Genomic DNA, 23,352 nt, shown 5'->3' with positions numbered 1-23,352 from the left:
CTTTCCATACATTTGCATGTTATTACTACCCGGCTCTCAGGGTTATAGTAATACGGAGGGAGGGGGCGCTGAAAATGAGCCCTGTTCCTCTCACCCCTCTAAAGCAATACCGAGTTTATTTGCAAGGGTTGTGGCGTGTCAAACTACCCGCTAATTCACCACACCCCTCCTGGTACAACAGAAAAAGAGTTTATGATTGCTGTTGACAGCTTGTCACAAGATAGAAATTCCCATGCTAGAGAGCTTGTTATGGATGGAAGGGTGCAGAAAGCTATCCTTCCTTCGAACAACCGACTATTACTAAAATGAATTAGCGAGAATTTGTGTCGTGTTAGCATTATTTAAACTTTTAAAAGTAATCATTTATTCAGAATTCTAGGCAAATTACCTAGTGATTATGGAATCGATTTTAGGTAGACTACAAACTGTGACTCAAGACTCAAAATTCTCAATACAACTCGATTAAGTCTCGGGTTTGCGTAACATTAGGCCTAATTATGAGAAAACATTGGAGGTCAGTCTCTTGTAGTTGTGTAACTGAATACACGTTACACGTTATGAGGGTTTGTTGCGGGAATAAAATATTTATATTTGCAATAAGTCTAAGAGCATAAAGTTTCTTGCGTAAGAATTGAATATAGCCGCCACAGCGGTCTAGTAACTAAAGCGCTCGACTTATAATCCTGTGGATCCGGTTCGATCCCCGATGTTCCCCTATTTATAAATTGTGTTGGGCAAGCCTGTAGTCCATGTAACCATAGATCATATATACCCAGATTGCTCCGCCTTATAGGCTTTGATGGTAACAACTCTTGTCAGGTTTACTATGCTGCCATCTAGTTATTACATAAGGAGTCACGTCATAACTCCCATTTGAATTGCATTAGCGACTGTACTGCCATCTCGTGTTCGTTTACGGCGGACGGATGGCGGTCCTGGCGGTTGTTCTTTTCAAAGTACTACCGATTTTAACATAGGGATGAGCTATTTGTTTTATATATATATATGATCTAGGATGTATAGGATGTAACGCAGGGGTTTTCTCCGGGACCTCCGGTTTCCCTGTGGCATCCCAACAAATCTTCGTCATCTCATCACGGGTGTAGCGTAGACCAGCCTCCTATGGCTCATTCTGGGCAATGACTCTGTCGGTAAATTGATCTACACAACTGGCTTCTGATTAGTGAATAACGAAGAGTTAAGTGTTCGCTATTAATAAAAAAAAAAGTAAATATTAGTTACATAAACTGAAAAACACATATGTGATATATCACTGCTAAATTGAGTTCTGCTTCTTATACATTATTTCAGAATTTCAGTATTTATTTATTTATTTATTATTTATTTAAATATTTCTTATTTATATATTTGTTTATTTACTTATTTGTTTGTTTATTTATTTATTTGTTTATTTATTTATTCGTTTATTTATTTGTTTGTTTATTTATTTATGTATTTATTTGTTTATTAATTTACTTACTTATTCATTTATTTACTTATTTATTTATTTACTTGTTTACTTATTTATTTATTCATTTATTTATTTACTTATTTATTTATTCATTTATTTATTTATTTACTTATTTACTTATTTATTTACTTATTTGTTCATTTATTTATTCATTTATTTATTCATTCATTCATTCATTCATTCATTTATTCATTCATTCATTCATTCATTCATTTATAGGGTAAAGGTTGGTAATATTGTGACACGAGTAATATTGTGATAGAACTTTTTGAGAATTTATTACAATTTTACTGAGCGAGAGGACTGGTGTTTTGTGCTTAAACTTGTCCACGAACATTTCCTTAATACGTTGACGCAAAAAAAAAAACGATCTTCCTCTCGCTCAGTAAAATTGTAATAAATTCTCAAAAAGAACTGTCACAATATTACTCATATCACAATATTGCCAACCATTAATCTACGTTACAAAGTACATTAAAAAACTATTACATACATAAAACGGGAATAAAAATTAAAGAATTAACCCCCATATGAGCAAACGCTCGAGGAAGGGAGTTCAAAAATGCACTTCAGATATACAGAAAGAAAAAGACAAAGTAAACAAATTAATATAAGCAATAAAATAACACAGAATACAAAAACAAAAACCTATATGATAAAGAAAAATCACTATTGAAAATATATATATAACAAATATTCACAAGTATAATATTATAAGACTAACTTTAGCAATTAATTGTCTAATCCTCCGTTAAGTTCTGTTACTAATTTCTTTAATTTTCGGTTTAAAATTAATCATACTCATGTTAGCTAAACCAGGGTAATGAGAAATTAATTTGTTGTAAAGTTTTAAGCCATAGTTGAAGCCATGTTTCATACAAGCAGCCGTTGAACTTTTGAATTCTGTAAAATGAAATAATGTAACATCCTTATCTGCTATAGGTGATATAAACATCCTTTACATACATTTATTTTATTTTAAAATATGGATTAAATTTCTGGGCCAACTCATCTCAAAACATATTCTTGTTTATCAAAAGAAAACATATTTTTCTTTATCAAAAGAAAGCCCTAAGCATAATTCAACAACCGTGCATAAAAGACATTATTTTAAAAACTTCCAATATTTTGAAATCTTGATTTTTTTCTTGTAAATACATCCACATTTTAATATAAAAACAAATCATATCTCCATCTATTCTCTTTTAGTTCCTGTTGTTACAAAAAATGGTTTCCATTTGTATTACAATCTTCATTTCACTGTCTAATTATCTTAAAGCTCTTAATATACCAAGAGAAAATGTTCAGAACAGACGTAATAATATTTCTTTATATCATACCCTTTACTCAACTGATGAATGGATTTTGATTCTAAATTGAATTAATCTGCTTACTATATACATATTCGTATTATACGTTTTTGTATAGTTATTTTGTTTTTTCCACATCTCAAAGCCACATTGCTAATGTAAAATTGAGAAATAGACTACAATAAATGAAATTAAAATTAAAATGAAATACAGAAAGGGACTGCAAGCTGGGATGGAAGGATTAATACCAGAAGAATATATAAAATGTGGAACAAAGAGAGAGAGAATGGAATAAATTAAAATAAGAAATAAATAAACATATAAGGAAGAATTAAAGGAAGATAGAAGGTTAGAAGTTATGAGAGGAGAAATGGATATGAAAGGATTATGAGAGAAATGAATGAGAAAGCAGAACAAATAGACAGAGCCGAAGAATATGGGAAAGACCAAGAGAAAACATTATCGAAGAAGGAAAAGTAGATAAATAGATATAAAGAAAGAAAGAAAGAAAGAAAGAAAGAAAGAAATAGAGAAAGAGAGAAAGAAAGAAAGAAGCACAAGAAAACATAGGAAAAGAGAGATTAGGCCCTAATTTCTGTTTTTTGATATCACATCCCGTAAGAATTATTGGGCTGGAATATTATTTCCTTAGTGAGACTTGGTAACTGAAGAACCTGTGCATACCATAGTCCCGTCGCTCTAATTTCCGGCAACCAATCACGTTGCAGGTCGGCTATATTTAAACGTGTGCGTCTTGTGATTCGCTGATGATGACGTTATACATTTCCTAAGGCTCGATGAATACTTAATATAATCGCCCGCCATTTTGGCTCTTTCGTAGCCGTTCGCAGAAAGCACACGGGACGTTATTTGCCGCTCAATTATTTGCTGAATTACAGTGCCTTTGATTTATCATAGGAGCTACGACATGATAATGTTTAACGGTGTGGCAAATAGATTTCTCGTCAGGTAGTTCGGCAACGAAAGAACAAAAATGGCGAACGATACTACCTACCTAGACTTTATAGAGCCTTCACTTTCTAAGACGTAAGCAAAGAGGAGGAGTCACGCCGGGAATAACAGCGTCGCTTTTAGGTGGGGAGCTACTATCGGCAAGAGAGGGACCCTCGTCTGCAAGCCACGGTGCAATAGAGGTCACTGGAACAGTGAGGGTGTCACGGTTATCGACTACAACGGATTGCGGTCTGCAGAACGGATTCCTTTCTCACACGGACGCAACGCCTTCTTGATCTACCAGACATGGCGCTATGGTCTGCTACAAGTCATACGATGAATTTGTAACTTCTGTCGAGCAAGTTCGTGTTGCAGGCAACATAAGGAATTTGTCAGAGATACTCCGGTTCCCCTATGACATCACAAAAATTCTCCATCGTCATCATTCGTTATCATCATTACTCATTCATTCATTATAAATTCGGTACTGATCACATAACAAGCACACACCTACGACGACGACCATCAGAAAAAACTATCATGGTAACTGAATGTTGATAACGACTACTTTTAAATTTAGAAAAAAAAAATTAATTTCTCATGAATAAATGTTGAACATTAATAATAATTCTTTAAGTTATATTAGGAAAAAATACAGCTGAATAGACTGTTTCACTTCGTAATACTTATCGCCGTTACTATTCCATCGCAATAATTGACAGATTTGGACTGAAGTGAAAAAATATTCACTGATCCCAAAATTAATTCAGGAGGTAAGAAGGAGAGTAGGAATTGTGAGTTGGTGTAACATGTTCTTTGAGGTAGCAGAAAGATATGAAATGACCTTTTTTATTGTTTTATGTCCTAATTATTCATATTTCAAAAAAAAAACCCTCTACCTTTTTGTTCCAAACATATTTCCCACCACTTTGAGAAGTAACACATCACTTCATGCAGTTTTTATTACTAAATGGTGACAAATTTTCTCAGATGATATTTTCCAGTCTTTCCAGGTTGTGTGGATTGTTTTAGTACTCTTTCTATCTTTGTGTCCCAAAGGTCAAATTCAAAAGATATTAAGTTGTGGGATCGACAAATTGTACAGAAATAATCTATTTAGCGTCTGGAATCAAAACTGCGTTCGTGGTTATTTTGAGTTGACTATTACACTTTTACTACGTCATACTACGTTTGACCAATAAAAGGGTACGAAAGGACGTCTTTCAACCAATCATGGCTGCTTATCGCACAATTTTATTGCTTCCCTAGCATTTGTTTAATTTTATCGCTTCCCTAGTATTTTTTTTATTTTTATCACTACCCTAGCATTTGTTTCTTTGTTTGCCAACATTTCAAATTCCAAATTCTTTACGATAATATAAAATATGCTTTGCGATCGTCATTTATTTACAGCATAGACAGTCAACTGAAAATGGCGGCTCCGTTCAAAGGTTTTGGTGAAGCTAACATTAGTCAAATAGAATTCCAGTACGTCAATATTAATATTTTATTGTATTAGGGTACTTTATTTCTTCTAATCTTTATATACTTTCTTTTAATCATTTAATAGTCAATTAAATCCCACTCGAGTTTTGATTTTCTCTAGATAAATCAAAACCTCTAGTGAGATTACTGTTGACTATTACACTTTTACTACGTCATATTACTTTTGACCAATAAAACGGTACGAAAGGACGTATTTCAACCAATCGGCTGCTTATCGCATAATTTTATTGCGTCTCTAGCATTTGTTTAATTTTATCGCGTCCCTAGCATTTGTTTATTTTTATCACTACCCTAGCATTTTTTTCTTTGTTTGCCAACATTTCAAACTGCATTGGTCTGGACGTCAAAAAAAAAAAAAAAAAAACAGAAAATTACAAACCACTCCAGTCGATACACAGCACTTTCAAATATGACTCGCATTGGCATTCAAGAACAAGAATTAATAAAGATCACTGGTTATACCTATGCAACTTCCCTGAAATCCTATTTACAAATAAATGAAGAGCACCATTCGGAAATCCTGAATAAGTTGAATACACCATGTAGGCCTACATCAACGAGTTCCACTTCTTTTACGCACACGTCCAATATAACATCAACTGAACCACCAAGCACTAAAACATTCAAATTTGAAAATTGTACATTCAATAATTATTCCTTTTAAAATTATTCACGTTTTTAATGTCATCGTCGTTAATTGAAACTTTTCTAACACTTGTATATGTTATTTAGGTTATGTTATAGCTTCTGCTATATGATATTATGGATAGTCACGTATCAGAGATTGTTTAATATTAAGATTTATTGAAAATCATCTGTGAAGTGACATTGATTACTGGGATTCGGATAATTAAAGTGGAATGCAACTGTTTTAATAAAAATGAAACTGGATCAACAAAGCCTTCTTGACTAGTAACACTGCCATCGTGATCTAGATCTAGAAGGCATTGCTAGTAATCGTCTACAGAGTTCAATGAAGATTCCATAGTTGGCACAACTGATAGCAAGATAACAGCTAACTTCGAGCATTAAAGTATATTTTATGTTCGAAGACAGCTAATCATAACACACTACTGCCATCTAGCATGCATCTAGCGTAATATTTGTAATGTTGAGATGGTACAATAATACATTTGAAGACAGTTGTATTTTCGTAAGTCAGTTAATATTTTATTGTATTGGAGTACTTCGTTACTTCTAATCTTTATATACTTTCTTCTAATCGTGTAATAGTCAATTAAATCCCACTCGAGTTTTGATTTTCTCTAGATAAATCAAAACCTCTAGTGAGATTACTGTTGATAAAATGTGGAATAATGGCCTAGGAATGTAGCAGAAGAAAAATTTATCCAACACGGCTATTTTCCAGTATAAATTCGCCATAGAAACCTGACATTCTATTATTATTATTATTATTATTATTATTATTATTATTATTATTATGTTATTTAACGAAGCTGTAACAAACTAATAGACTATTTAGTTCCGATAACATAGGTGATAGGGAAATGGTATTTGGTAAAATAAGCTTAAAAGTAGGGGGAAAACTTCGGGAAGAGCCCAATCAGATAATCAGCACAAGCAGAAATCGAACCCATACACCGGGGCAGCATCGAATCAAGAGACAAATATTCTGCAGATTTCATAGCGCAAAGGGACCTTCAGTCCATAGCCGGTCGAATTTTAGTGGTCGCCTGATTGCAATTAATAAATAACAATGAATTGAAATATTTAGCGAATATTTGAAGCTTTCATTTGTGCTGATGCAAATGTTGTAACCCATTTTTGTCGTTTCAGTTCCGCCGGACATCCTAGACTACCCGACCAGCACGGACATGGTGGTGCGGGAGGGCACCAACGTGACGCTCCGGTGCGCCGCCACGGGCTCACCACAGCCCAACATCACCTGGCGACGCGAAGGGGGCGAGCCCATCCCCCTGGGCAACGGGCAGGAGAGTAGGTAACTTTTATTCTGCTGCATCTCTTAAACACAGACAACACTCGTAGAACTCGACCATGCGTCAGGTTATCCGTTGCTTTTCCTGACATTCCCCACAACACGCACTAGTGAATAACATGTTATTAGTAGGTTTGACTTCCATAATGCTATTAGTAGGGTTAAGTAGGGCTAATATGATACAGTAAAAAAGTCGGGCTAATTTGATACAGACTTTAAAATGTACCAAAGGCTCAGTTTGAAAATGTTTAAAGCTGTGTTTGCTCTTTAAAGCATTGGTTTTTCTGAATCGACGCATGCTAGTTGCGAGGTGCGAGGAGAAATCCGGACTATACGAGAGATGAGTGGTTTCTATATCTGAGAGGTACGCAGACCTCGCACCTTGCAGTTATAGAAACCACTCACTATCTCTCGTGTAGTCCGGATTTGTGCGAGGCGGGCCTCGCATCTCGCAACTCGCATGCGTCGGTTCAGAAAAACTAAGGCTTAAGGAGCAATATTGAACAAAGCTTAAAAAAAAAAGAATTATTAGCCTCATAAATGCATTAAAAGAAAAACAGTTTTGTTTATTAAACAAAATTTGATATGATACTCGGTCTTGAATGAATAAAGATATGATAATTTTTAAATGTTCTTTTTTCTCAGAATTATGTCATTTATTTTTCTCTAAAGAAAAGCTATGAATGTTGTGCAATCTAGCAATAATTAGTGTATGAATGAGAAAAACTACTATGATACACATTTACACTTGTTAGGGCTATTATGATACTCTAGAAGGGCTGTTATGATAATATTATGTTTACATTGAAAGAAACTGACGAAGTTGATCAATATTCTTACTTATTTATTACCTCTTGAAGGACATTTGATAATTTCTCAGCTCTATGTTTTGTAAGAATATAGAATAAAATTCAGTGCATATTTCGTATGTTTTTGAGATAGAAGTTGCAATTTCGTGGTCATTGACATATTTCGCACAATAATCCAAATTCCACGATTCATTTTTCGAGATTGTTTTGCTTAATTATGATATTTTAGGTATCTAGAAGGGTAAATGTAAAAAGAAAGTAGTAATTGTAGAACATTTCGCGGTCCCTTGGGTATACATCACACTACGCTTGACTATTCTGAGAGTTATCATTTTGATCCACGCTCCCTTCGGTCTACCTTGGGATGGAAGTACATCAGATCTCCTCGTCGTAAAAAAACAATCAAATTTCCATCGAACTAAGCGGTGCAAAATGTTGTTAAACACTGTTTCACCTCACTGTCACAGGGATTTATGAAGACTATACCCGTCACCTGGTGTCACAGTGTGTTAACAATCGTGGCGAGTATTATTGTTTAATATTTTCCTTTATTAGTGATCGCCAGGTTTCATTTGAATTACCTTCTGAATGTGTATTACGCATTTCTGGTTTACGACATCGTAACGGAAATCTCCAAAAATGTTATCCAATGCCAGTTCAAGGACATATTGTAGTTGGTTCCTTCGTCGAGCTCAGTAAAAATGTTGACAGCGCAAGAAAAGACTGCAAGCGTGTTGCGCCTTGCCAAGTTAAAAGGTTTATGGCTGTTCAGCGCAGTTTTAGAACGCAATATGGACATGAACCTCAACAGAGAAGGCGTCTGATTCTCAGACGTCACACTAATAAATGCGGAAAGTGTATTTTTTATTTGATTTGGATACTTGCTGGTATGTTTAATCCGTACCCTATATTTTTGGGGGGAAAATTTTGCGTTTAACTATTTAAATCTGCAACTTACAGACTAAGACAGATGTCTCAATTTTAGGAAATTATGTTTTCAGTGTAACTCACAAAACAATGGTTGATCATTTTATTTGGCTTCATAGAAAATGATTTCATTTATGTACCGTATTTGTCTTGGATAGTAATGCATGAATTTAAACCATAGACACTAGTAGACTATGATTTGTAGCTTAATAAGGAAACATAATTGTTAAAACACGCTTAAAGCGTTTAAAAATATAGGTTTGCCATCTTCCTTAAATAATTCTCTCTTATTAACATGCTCCAAATTTGCTGATCATTAACACATCAGTCGTTAGTTTACCTTAAAGTTGATATTATACACCGCACTTTTACGTATTTCAGTGTTACGGTCTTCAACACTTTGCAAGCTATAAGTGAATTTATCTCCTGCTTGCTTAATTAAATGAAAAATTTTGTTCAGACAGCTGTAACGAAAAGGGAACACTGTTTAAAGAAACAGTTTAAAAGTTTTACCGCAATCATAATTCAATTCTGTGGTAAATCAGACTCATAAAAGAATGCGTTGCTGCACCACGTTTTAAAGTTGTCCAGGGAAGGGGGGGTGACAAAAGTTGTGAAGTTCTTATATCATTAAAAGTTCGGAATCACGCCTTCCTCGCAGACACTCTCAAGTAGGCTGTATTCAACTGTAGAAATGATTTCCAAATTAATTTGTATTTAAATTCGTGAAAACGGGTATTGAGTTCAACATCTGAAGCATAAACAGCAATATCTTTTTATATGACATTAACGTTAAATGATACAAGAACGAAGTTACCTCCCACTTACTCCAGAGAGGACATTCTTCCTATGGAAAGTTCAGGTATACTATATACAATTTTAGTTATGTTTGGATATGTATTAGAAGTTTAACTTCAGGAAAATGAATTGTGAAATGAGCTAATTATTTATTTTAACCGTACAAGATAAAAAATAGCCTAAACAATACTGGCTCCTTCTCATTTATAGTATGCAAGATCCTTTCTACTTCAAATTTTGCGTATTGCTCATTTTTACTGTTAATCTTCTCTGACTTTTATACATTGTATAGGCTAAATAAAAATGAACTTCCAAAATTCACTCACAGACCACCAGTAGTAATTAATGACTATAAATTTCCGAGGTTCACAATCAGAGCAACAGCAGGTCTACCAGTTTACGACTGTCTTCAATTTTACAAAATTCACTGACATAGCCTATCATCAGTAGTAGTTTATGGCCCCATAATTTTTTCAAGTTTCACTGACATATCACCAGTAGTAGTTAAATATGCATTAAAATGTTCCGAGATTCACTGACAGACCACCAATAGGCCTACTAGTTAACGGTTGTCCAAAATGTTCCAAAATTTACTGAGACCCAGTTTCACCAACCTTCGTTATTATTATAACGTCTCGTTAAATAATTTAATTAAACATTAGTCAGTTTTTGCGTTTCACCAAGCATCATTATTGCTAACGCATCTTTAAACTCGTCGTTAATTTATTAGGACCTATTCGTCGCGTTAAAACAGTAACGATGCGTTAAGAAGTCAACAACATGGCGGACGTATTCGATGCTGAAATTCTTTAGTTAGTACTTCAATATAATGGCGAACTTATATGTTGTAATAACTCTCGGAATAATCATTTTGAAGATTTAAGTGATAAAGAATTCCACGAAAGCTACACATTAAGGAAATAAGCAGTAAGAATGGTTCTAGAAGAAACTGAATATATAGGTTAGAATACGACAGATGGAAACACCCACTTAACGCCTCTTCAACAGATTCTTCTCGCTTTAAGATAATGTTACGGGAAGTTTTGAAATAGTAATTGGTGATATGGACGGAGTGTCAAAAGCTGCATTGTTTAGATATGTAAATAAAGTATCCCTACTATCAACATTACGACCACAATACAGTCATTATTTTTATAATAGGTTTATAGCTAAATTTCCTGTCGTTACTGACAACGATAGATTGTGTACATGTTCCAATCATCTCTCCTGGCAGTAATATGGCCAAAAGATTCTGCAATAGAAGATCCCATTCAATATTCAAACAATTTCATAGGCCTATGTAAAGCTCCACATATAAAAACTGTGGCTAAACTAGCGCTGTGGTAGTTTCCTTCGTACTCTGCTTATACACCTTCCGTGACAGATTAGAGGTTTGGTTAGTTTAGGTTTTTGTTAAGTCTTGCATATACGTCAACTGCATCTCCTCAAAAAATATCTTATAAATTGAACGATTTTCACTTCCGAAACCAGCAGAATTACCTCAGCGTTAGTTTATTGAAATTGTAATAGGTTAGAATACGACAGACAAGAATCACCCACTTAACGCCTCTTCAACACATTCTTCTCGCTTTAAGATAATATTATGGTTAGCACAACATTCCAAAGGAGGATGCCTTTTTTAATGAAAAGGGTGCAAAGAGGTTTTCTTTTAGGAGAAAATGAATACCCCTTAAAATTCAATTTAATGACGGCTGTCCTGAATTCTGCCACATAAGCATGGTAAAATTGTTACAGAGTACATAAATCTGCATGAAATACAGTGGAAAAGTAGTATGCAATTTATGGAAGAGGCGATTTCCCGTCCTAAATTTAGGCCTAAGAACAACTGCTTAGAATGCTTTGATATAATTAATTGTGGCATCAATTCTGAAGCTTATCGTCCGCAAAATTGTATTCCTCTTATTTACATTTGGAAACATCTGTCTTTTTGTTTTTAATTATGTTATGACAACATACTGTATTTAGGAAGAATATCAAGAACTAAGAACTTTTAGATGTTCTTAAAATTACTGTCTCTTACCCGTTTGCCTATGATTATTTCCTCATGCCAAACAAAGTCAGCCATGATCATATGTAACCAATGAAATTTGTAATTTCGAAGCCATGGTCGTATGAGAAATAAAACATGCAAGATAGAAGTACAAAATCCCCACGTTAGTAAACGCATACTAATTTTAAAGAAACGATGCTTGATGAAACAGTCAACGTTTAAAGGTCTCGTTAAAATTAAACGATCTATTTGTTGACAAGTCGTTTGTGCTGATTTAAAGAAGCTTGGTGAAACCGGCCATGACAGTTTATTAGTAGTAGTTAACGGCTCCCTAAAATGTTCCGAGATTCGCTGTTAGACATCAATACCTACTAGTTAACGACTTCCCAAAATTTTTCGAAATCTACTGTTAGACACTAATACTACTTAACGGTTTCCTAAATTGGTACTAAATTCACATGTAGACGGTAATAGTAGTTAACGGTTCCCTAAAATTTTCCGAGATTGGCCGGTAGAGAGCCTGTACTAGTTAAAGGTTCCCTAAAATTTTCCGAGATTCACTATTAGACAGCAATACTAATAACGACTACCTAATTTTTTCCGATATTCACTGGTAGACAGCCAGTACTAGTTAACGGCTTCCTAAACTATCCGACGTCGACTGGTACACAGACAGTACTATTAACGGCTCCCTAAAATTTTCTGAGGGTCACTAGTAGGCAGCTAGTACTAAATTACGAGTTCCTAAAATTGTCCGAGATTCACTGTTAGACAGAAGTACTAGTTAACGACTCCATACAATTTTCTGAGATTCACTGGTATTTAACCAGTAGCCTACTAGTTAACGCCTCCATAAAATTTTCCGAGATTCGCTGGTATTCAGCCAGTACTAGTTAACAGCTTCCTAAAACTTTCCGACACTGACTTGTGAACAGCCAATTATTGTTATCGGCGCCCTAAAATTTTCCGAGGTTGACTGGTAGACAGTCAGTAGACTACTAGTTAACGACTCCATAAAATTTTCTGAGATTCAGCCAGTACTAGATAATGGCTTCCTAAAACTTTCCGACACTGACTTGTGAACAGACAGTACTAGTTAACGGCTCCTTAAAATTTTCCGAGGTTGACTGGTAGACAGCCAGTACTAGTTAACGGGCCCCTAAAATTTTCCGAGATTCACTGGTAGACAGCCAGTACTAGTTAACGGCTCCCTAAAATTTTCCGAGATTCACTGATAGACAGCCAGTACTATTTAACGGCTACCTAAAGTTTGCGAGATTCACTAGTATTCAGCCAATACTAGTTAATGGCTCCCTAAAACTTTCCGACACTGACTTGAGAACAGCCAGTACTAGTTAACGGCCCCCTAAAATTTTCTGAGATTCACTGGCATTCAGTCAGTACTAGTTAACGGCTTCCTAAAACTTTCCGAGACTGACTGGTAAACAGCCAGTACTAGTTAACGGCTCCTTAAATTTTTTCGAGACTAACTAGTAAACAGCCAGTACTAGTTAACGGATTCCTAAATTTGTTCCAGTTTCACCGGTACATAGCCAGTATTGGTTAACGGCTCCCTAAATTTGTTCACCTATCTTCAGCTGTGATTATATCATAAGCATCGTCACACCTATATGAATCTCATAATTCTATCATAAGCATCGTCACACCTATACGAATCTCATAATTCTATTCTTTGTTCTTCATGTGCGAGCTTACAAATTTAATTTAGTCTATGAGGGCGACTTGTCACAATTTGAGAACCATAGGCACTGTACAATAGCCTAGTTGTGTGAAACAAGATTCGTATAGTGTAATATCCAACATGTACACAGCCATAGCCAAGACAATACAATTAAAGGAATATGACCGTAAGAATTGGTGTATCAAACCACAGGAGTCGTCTGTGAGGGAAGTGGAGTCGGGAACCGAGGCGTATGCCATTACCAGGAATTTTAATTTAAGTGAGAGGATATTTCAGGTACTGGCTTACGGAGGTAATCCCAAAAGAATCGGGTTGGGAATCCCTTTAAAGAACCCCCTCCCTTTTTAACCACGTAGAAGGATTAAAACTGTGTGCAATCTGGAAATACGTCCCCAGGCCGGGTGAATTCTCCTCCATTGCTGATGCAGGAGGACAAGGTGTTTGAAAATTAGGATATCAACATTCGTATAGGCCTATAATAAAAGAATCGTTGTCTACGTTGTGGTGATCGTATGCATTTGAATTGTGAGAAAAGTCATGTCTTAACAGGTTTTAGGCAGTCATTATTTATTACGCCCGATGTGTACGCTGAAACAGTCGTTGTTACTCTGTTGTGTATTGTGTCTTGGGCCCAATGTCATTGACGTTTATTCGAAATGTAAAGAAATCACTAGCCTGCGAATTTCAACTTTGTGTTCGTTGCCTAAAGTAAATAATGTGATTTTATATAATGTCGATGTGCTGAATCCGAATTTTCAGTCCGGTTACTTCTATCACGTCAGGTTTGTTTGCGAAATCACTTTAAGTGTATTGTATAATTACGTAAATTTCATCACAAACTTCTTCATTTCACTTTTTTATTTCAAATGCAAAAACAGTATTTGAAAAACACAACTTGCTGAAATTATGTGTATAGTTGTTCATACATGTCACTAGAGTGTTTTTGCTTTGTTTTGTCTTGTTTACTTCACTATTGGATGTATAAATTAGCACAAAGTCTCAAGCAAAAAGTTACACCACTTGCTTCTTAGTTGAGAAAGTCCTCCTGGTCCTCTTTCTTTTATGTTTGTCTTCAGGTATTTCACGCTTTAACATCCAATAATAATCAGCAAGCATACTGATGCTCCAGCGTCTCTGTTGCCTCCTTTCGAACTCCTGCAGATCATTGTGGAATCGTTAAAAAATCCTAGATTTTCGGGGAAGTAAAAAACTCTCAACGTTCTACTCCACAATAAAGCTTCAAAGTGATTTCGTTTCGTTTCCAGATGAAACACAGACCAATGAAATGTGAGAGGAACTAGACGAGTTGAGTTGAGTTGAGTTGAGTTGAGTTGAGTTGAGTTGAGTTGAGTTGAGTTGAGTTGAGTTGAGTTGAGTTGAGTTGAGTTGAGTTGAGTTGAGCCGAGTCTCACCAAGGAAGAAGTGGCTTGGCATTTCTATCTCCCACAAATAAAGATAATGGGAAGGCTGCACGTTATTTCGCCCTAACTTCCTTATGCGCTTGCACCCCCTATTTGAAGAGAAACATTCGATATCCTTCGTTTTCAATATAAACACCTTAAAAATATTTTGAATACATTTGGTTTTCATATCCTAATATACTAAAACTACATATGTTAAAGTATTACAATTTAAATAATTACGCTATAAATTGTGGTAATATATTATAAGAAAATTAAAATAACAAAGAAATGGTACGTGATAGGAACTTTCTGGCTTTGAATTTGATTTCAGCATGCTAAAAATACCCTAAAAACGTTCAAACTTTGGAGGCAGTAATTACATCGCAAGATTAGTGAATTAGGCTACTATCAATCTGAAAAATATTTTATTTCGTAAACTAAAAATCTAAATATAAGAAATATTTAAATTTCACTACACATTCTGTTCAATAGACCGATATGTAGTGTTCACATAATTTTGGCAATTTATATTGTTTACACTCTATCTGTTCGGCAAAATATTCAACAGCATACACCCATGTATCCCAGCTAGTTAGAATTGGCTTAGATAGTAATGCAATTTGAGGATAAATTTCTTTCAAAATATGAACTCTACCAGAAGCTTTGAGAAGAACTTTATTTAAAGAAGAAATGAACACATCTACTTTAAGGAAACTGTCTTTTACCACTTCTTTCACACGATTAAGACATACGGTACACAACTGAAACAGCAGTTAATGGTTTTCCAGATTTAATTACAATAAGGAATGGAATCGCTAAAATAGTAACACTTCATCTTACTTAATGTCCCTGGACACAGGATACCCATTGAACGGATATGCTAGTTTTGTTACACGTTTCCATGACATAATGTTCTCGTACAATAATAACTTCAGAATATTGATCACTTAACAAACCGATGACTACATCAGTTGTCAATTAGCCCAGCCGATTTTCCATGCCTCTTCAGTTTCTTGATTTTTTTTTTTTCAGTTTATAAATTTACTACTTTTAATTCATACCATTGTACTTCCTCCGATTCTGATTCTTTGAACATGATGCCGTCCATGATTGATTGATTATAATTCAGACTGATAAAATTAAAGACTTCATTTACTTTCACACAAAGAAATGTACCTAATGTCATAATAACAACTGAATCCAAATCCGCTCTACAGTCATCGCTTAAGATATGAAGTAAGTTTTAAAATTTTCGTTTAATAGGCCTACCTAAAAATTTAATATTTTTTATTTGTTGCCTATATTTATTTATTTATTTATTTATTTATTTATTTATTTACTTGTGTCAATTCAAATGAGACTAGAGTGGAATAAATATGGGAAATTCCTGCCATTATTCGATTGAGAAGCTTTTGCCATCTAGTATGCTTTCAAAAAACTGAAAGAATTTATAAAACAGTTATATTACCGGTTGTTCTGTATGGTCGTGAAACTCTCACTTTGAGAGAGGGACAAATGTTAAGGGCGTTCGAGACTAAGGTGCTTAGGAAAATATTTGGGGCTAAGAGGGATGAAGTTATAGGAGAATGGATAAAGTTACATAACGCAGAACTGCACGCATTGTTTTCTTCACCTAATATAATTAAGAACATTAAATCCAGACGTTTGAGATAGACAGGGCATGTAACACATATGGGCGAAATGCGTATAGTGTGTTAGTTGGGAGGCCGGAGGGAAAAAGATCTTAGGAAAGACCAGACATAAATGGAAGGATAATATTGAAGTGGATTTGAGGGAGGTGGGATATGATGATAGGGACTGGATTAATTTTGCTCAGAATAGAGACTGATTGCGTGCTTATGTAAGGAGGGCAATGAACTTCTACGTTCTCTAAAATCCATTTGTATGTATCTACTTACCTCCTTATCTACTTATATACCTACTTAACTATCTACTTACTCATTCATTCATTCATTCATTCATTCATTCATTCATTCATTCATTCATTCATTTTATTTATTTATTATTTATTTATTTAATTATTTTTATTTATTTATTTACTTACTTATTTATTTGTTTGTTTGTTTGTTTGTTTGTTTAGTTATCTGTCTGTCTGTCTGTCTGTCCGTCCGTCCGTCTGTCTGTCCGTCTGTCCGTCTATTTATTTATTTAACTTTAATGACGGTCTCTATAAAGTAGTTTGCAATACACATGGTAAGTTCACTGCAGAATGTCAGAAATAGGAAAAACTCTACTTCGTCTCGTTTTTTTCAAGCTTTTCCTCCATTCCGTAATAACGCACTTATCACATTTGTGTCGCAATGTACTGTTTCTGTAGCCCAACTATAAATGAGAACTTTCATGTGGTAAATGATACCATACTATATGGTTTGTCATTGTTTCATTACTGCCTGAAAAATTGAGTAAACATAACGTAAATTTTTGTAATACCGTTATTTTAAAGGGCAAACCTGTTTTGTGTAATAACTTGTCACGTGACAACTCCATCATTTCTACTCAAGCCAAAATGCTAGGCCTATGAGTTTTACCTCGGAACTTGAGCTGTTCAGAGCATTTGGAAGTACTTCCAGCACTATACCGGCTTAGCTAATATTAGCCACATTGTCTCACGAAATAAAACGGATATTGCTCTACATATCGAATATCAAATCCAGTTCCTTTGACGCCGGCTGAAACAACGTTATATTAGCATTGTAGGATTAGCGAGGTATGCCCCCGCATGAAGTTTGTTATATATACACAGATAAATTTTCCTCTCTACTAAGCGCAGTGAGCAAAATCAGAACTGATGATGACGCATGCATAATCTTATTAAGCCTGCCCTCGCTAGTGACAGGTGATTTGAGATCACTGTGCACAAGCTAATAACAGAGAATATAGCCCCGCCTGGTCATTACGCGCCTCAGCCAAATTGGAAACTTGTCCTATAGTACAGTATTATTAACATGCATGTGGAAGACGAGAGTCTGTTTGGATTAATCATGGTATTATTGTTGATAATAAAGTAACTATTCATATTTTTATTCATATACATAATTATTTATTATCATCATATGGCTTTCAGCTACTGGTTTTCCTCACGTTTCTATATACAGTCCATCACTACACTTGATTACATTCAATCACATATCTTACCTCTCACCTATATCTCCTCATATCATCCAATACATAAATTTAAACTTTACTTCAGACTACTATTTCCTTCCATCCTTTATGACATACAGTACTTTAAACTATTCCCCTTCTTTATCTTCCCTCTATCCCATTCCCGACTAGCGTCGTGCATTATAGGCCGCGCCATCCTTTTTGGCATGTGAAATAAGTAATGGGAACCTTAAGTGCGAGTGTCTTACCATTACAGCAGTCTATGGGCGATAAAGCTGAAAATTGTGATTGGCAGATTGTTGATGTGACGTTTATTAAAGAGAAGGTACAGTTCTCAGCTGCAGTGGCAACAGAATTTCACTGACCGGACACTGTACTCAAGGACAACCGCAGGAACGCTAGCATAGGGAAAGTTAAACGCGAGTATCTTACTTTCACTGCAGTCTGAGCAGCAAGATTGACAACTGTTGTTGGCAGATTGCTGACGTGACGTGTATAGGAGGTGGTACCATTCTCAGCTACACTACCAACAGATGTTCGCAGGCTGTGCATTGTACTCAAGGACGCGCGCCAGAAACTCTGATGTCAGCAATGCAGGCGCTATGTTCGGTTCAAGTTTGTCGAGTATGGCTAAGTCCGATGTTCGCTCTGCAGAAGTAGGCGTATCGTGTTTGTTCCACCTTGTTAAGAAAATATTCACTCTCCTCCACTCCCACCCCTTCATATTTTAACCGCTTAGGTAAGGATATGAGCACATATCTTGGGATTAGTTTTTAATTTGAAATAAGACGAAGTTTGTAACGTCTTGGTTGCCTCTCTCATGTTCGAACATTGCAGGAAACTAGTACTGACTATATTACTCTTGTTTAGAAGCGTTCTCGGCTACAATCTGTTAATCCTCCTCTACTATTTGCTCTCTTTTATTACTAATACTTCTAATTTTCTGTATATCTTCAAAACATTTTCATCTCTGATTGAAATTCACTAAGTATCTACTTTTCCATTTACACCATCCATCTACTTTTCCCTATTATATTATTAAGTGTTCCGAAGTTCCAATGTTTGTAATACTTTATTGCTATTAGGTCTACTTGTTCAATTCACTTATAACATTTTTTTTTCTTGGTTAACTTTTATGGTTCACTCCCGCTACTTACTCGCTTACTACCACTCTACTTCCCGTATTTTTACTCTTTACAAGAAATACATAATAATTATTTTTTTTTTACTATTTCTGACTCATTTTAGCCTAACTACCTTTACTACTTTTCTCCTTACTGGTTTCTTCAATTCATCTTCTCCTTAGCACTTAACTAATTATTCCTCGATCTTATTCTCAATTTCACTTCAGTAACACTTCCTGATCGAATCCTCACATTTTTTGATTGCATCTAATACAACCGGCTAGATGAAATACTTACTTTAGATCACTTCATTACAGCACATATCTTTGTTTGCGCTTCTTTGTTCTTTTACCTATCTTATATCTCGCTAAAATTTTTACTAGTTTTCTCTATTTTTTTCAACCATACTTAGGATTGTATCGACATCTATCCACTGCCGCTGGACTTGGATCATCACCGCTATCATTCACTGTTATACCCTCGTCTTTTTCTTTCTTCTCTTCGTCGCACTCCCTTTCGCAACTTACACTCAAAACTTGCACTCGAAAAACCGTCTTCCCTTTCATTCTCCATATTCACCTTAGATGATTTTCCTACATTTCCAACCCTGGATTCCTCTCCTTCTCTTCCTTTCTTCACTAGACTCACTAATCTTTACACTACTTAAAATTTTCTTTGCCTTAAGAGTCGCATACTTATTTGTAGTAAAGTAACAATTCGACATCATATGAATAGGAAAATGCATGCTATGAAGGATTAACCAGAATCATTCTAAATTAAGTTTGAGATCAGTTTTTAGATCACTAAACAATAGTTACATGAATCATGAAAAGCAAAATATCATGCTACCTTTAATTTTTGTAGGTGTAAAAGTACTTTCACTATTAACTACTCTAAACTTATTTGTACATTTTAGGTGCCGATCTATCTAACGTGAGGAGTTGGACTGAGTAAACGCGGAAAATAAAGTAATGCGAGTAATTTTTACTCTCAAATTAGGAAAACGTATTCGTAAAAACATGTGAAATGTCAGAATGTGTCGAAATTAAAAAGTAGAGACCAGCACAACGGGACAAAAGGCATCCCAAGACGAAAAAATAAGCCCAAGACCACCGCTGTGGAGTATAAGAGCACATGGGAGCGGCGGAGCACGCGGGCTCCGCGGACTCTGTAGCTATAGAACGACGTGACGTGTCACCCAGCTGTCTACATCGGGTGAAACAGTAAATTCCTGGTACTATCAGTATGCAAGCATACTCTTCTATACTTTGTATACCATTGATTGAACAACGAAATAATTTCAAAACATTACTTTCGCAAATTTTTAACCCAGAATCGTCCTCGCTGATATACTTAGGGCCGATTATATGAATCATTTAATCTTAGATCAGAGGTGAAATTGATTCTCGTTCTAGCTGAACTTGGAATTTTGCGTTGTATAAAGTGTAATTTGAGATTAATTTGGCTTAAACTAAAGTCAACTTTGACTGAAGAAATTTCTCCGATTAAGTTAGATGAGCCAAGTTCAGTTATTTATTTTCTGTTTGAAATATACGTGTGGCAGATTGTGCAAAAAAATAACCATTATTATTAATATTAATAGATATGTTAGGTAATATATATATATATATATATATATATATATATATATATATATATATATATTTCAATTTCTTACCTTAATACACAAACATTCTTATATTTTATAAGGCTTTATCGCTTTCAGCAGTATCAAATAACATAACCTATAATTATATTATGTATATAACAACCATTAATTATTAATGGATATGATAGGTACATTCATAAATTTTCAGTTAACTGTATTACTAAACGAAAACTGTCGTTTTATAAAGCTTTATTATGTTCAGCAGTATCAAACACTATAACATGATAACAATTTGGAGAACTGTCAACCTTCTTATTCTCCGCCATTATTTACAATGCACAAAACAAACCAGTGTCTCCAGTAGAGTGTACGGAAATTCGCCAAAAAGTAATTGGAAAGTCGCTAGATTTCTCATTATCAACGAAGAAAGATTAAATTTTGTCACTATGGGGGGTCCTAAAAAGGTCGCTAAATCTCTATTTAAGCAACATAAAAGTTAAAAGAAATTGTCGTTGAAAAATAGTTACAGTCGCTACATTGGCAACACTGAACAAACCTGTACAACATGACCTGCGCATCACATACTTCACCCGTTTATGCGATGTTGCCAAATCCTTTTCACGTGAACTTAGATTGCATTTGAACCAAGGTAATTTGATCGCAGAAAAGTTTTATACAATAGAAGTGTCTGAACTCGGTTCACTTTCCGATCTTTGATCAAAGTTGATCTTTAGTCAGGGAGTTTCATACAATTGGGCCTTAGTCCATAAACTCTCCGGCTCACTTCACCAATGAACGACTACTGTTTGTTTTCTATTTGATTTAGGCTTAATGTTTCATACTGTATTATGGCTCTGTGATCGATTATGCCTCTAATATAAATGACTACCAAGAAGATAAAACTTACAAGCACGTAGGATTGAAGTATTGGGTTGATGCAAAAGTAGACCTATGGAGAGTTTTCTCGCTGTGACAAAGGTTTATATTTGAGATGAATAGGAGACAGAAATTAATCAGTAATATATTCTTATACATTATCTATGAGTCTCTGGAAACACTGGGGTAGTGTTTCGATTCCTTCACTGAAATATGCTGGTTTAAAGTTAAAGAAATAGTGAAGCCAAGTTTGTAAAGCATCTTCGTTATCGAAGGATAGAGAAAGAAAAAAGTGGCAATTTGAGGGTGTCGGATGGGGAAAATATGGGGGAAGTGGAATCACCTCTCAACAAAACTTCTACATAATTGCTTTTGACATGTTAGCAGAGTACGTGCGTGTATCATAGTGTTACAGAGGCACTTAATGCAACCTTTCCAGTCGTTTTTCTTCAATTACGGCCATAAGGCTTCTCAGTTGTTGACAATAAATGTCAGTAGTTGCAGTCACATTCCTGACAAGCAATTCGTAGTACACAGTGCCTTCTTAATCCCACCAGGCGCATGCATAACATTATTATCTATGGATGAACATTAAATTTGAAACGACAGAACCATTTTCTTGGAGTTCTTCCTCCGATGGCATTCTCCACGAACACAGCAGAACTGTTTCGAGCCGTCTCTGCTGCCTTTACTCCTCTATTATACTCAGACAGAAAATATGCCGGAAGTTTTTTTTTATATCTTTTGCATTTGAGACTCCATTTTCTTTAGCCCACAAATAGCACAAAATTTCTTCAAATCCGCAAACTTTAAGACGCATTTACAAGCATAACACTCCAAATAACAAATTGCTTATGAAAAATGATAAACAATCTCCAAACAAAGCAGTGTTGTGGTGAACAAAAATAAGGTGACCAGATTCACGTCGATAAAAAAGAGGACACAGAGCTCAAAAACGAGAACATTGTTCGAAAAAAAGGGGATAGAAAATATGCACCTACTTAGATTTAGGCTTCGCCTATACTGTACTTTAAATTACGTCAATATCTATTTTCTTCCAAAATATTTACAGTACAGATTTAAGCTTATATCATAATTGAAAGTGGGTTAATATCTATTTCATTACGAAATAATTATGATAAAACTTAATAATAATAATAATAATAATAATAATAATAATAATAATAATAATAATAATAATAATAATGATTTTACAGTTAGTTAAAATATGAAAGTGAAGGGAACTATAATATTAAAGAGGACAGAAAATATATTCTATTTATATTTAAACTTAGGCCAATATTATACTTAAAATGATGTCAATATCTGTTTTGCTACATGATGAAGAATGTTGCATGGTAGTAGAAAGAAGGAAACAGGCAAAATTGAAATTCTTACAGGATCCAGTTGAGGGGGAGAGAGATAATTATTTCAATGAAAGACGGGAAGCAAGTCGTACACTTAGGAATAGAAAGAGAATTTACTTGAAGGAAAAACTGAATGAGGTAGAAACAAATAGTAATAATAAAAACATTCGAGATTTATATAAGGGTATAAAGGAATTTAAGAACGGATATCAGCCAAGGGTAAACGTGATCAAGGATGAGAATGGTGACTTGCTTGCAGACTCTCCATCAATCCTAAACAGATGGAAAAACTATTTTGCGCAACTACTAAATGTACATAGGCCAAATAGAAATGATCGGGACGAAATTGAAATACAAACTGCTGAGCCATTTATACCCGAACCCACGCTTTCAGAAGTCGAA

General features: G+C 34.9%; 2 protein-coding genes across 6 annotated transcripts in view; one reads left to right on the top strand and one right to left on the bottom strand.

The window, feature by feature from the left end:
* The window catches only part of LOC138712054 (neurotrimin-like), a 236,606-nt gene that overhangs the window by 93,490 nt on the left and 119,764 nt on the right, over positions 1 to 23,352 (top strand). Inside the window, exon 3 of the mRNA XM_069843449.1 lies at positions 7,039 to 7,197. Coding sequence (XP_069699550.1) covers positions 7,039 to 7,197 — 159 coding nt within the window. The remainder of the gene's footprint in view (positions 1 to 7,038; positions 7,198 to 23,352) is intronic.
* Positions 1 to 23,352, bottom strand: part of LOC138712053 (sodium-coupled monocarboxylate transporter 2-like) — a 156,194-nt gene that overhangs the window by 112,619 nt on the left and 20,223 nt on the right. The gene's annotated exons all lie outside the window — the stretch shown is intronic.

The sequence above is a fragment of the Periplaneta americana genome, chromosome 13, assembly GCF_040183065.1.
Source record: "Periplaneta americana isolate PAMFEO1 chromosome 13, P.americana_PAMFEO1_priV1, whole genome shotgun sequence".
NCBI classification, from domain to species: domain Eukaryota; kingdom Metazoa; phylum Arthropoda; class Insecta; order Blattodea; family Blattidae; genus Periplaneta; species Periplaneta americana.
Note: the sequence above shows the minus strand (reverse complement) of the source record. Positions and strands in the feature narration are given on the sequence as shown.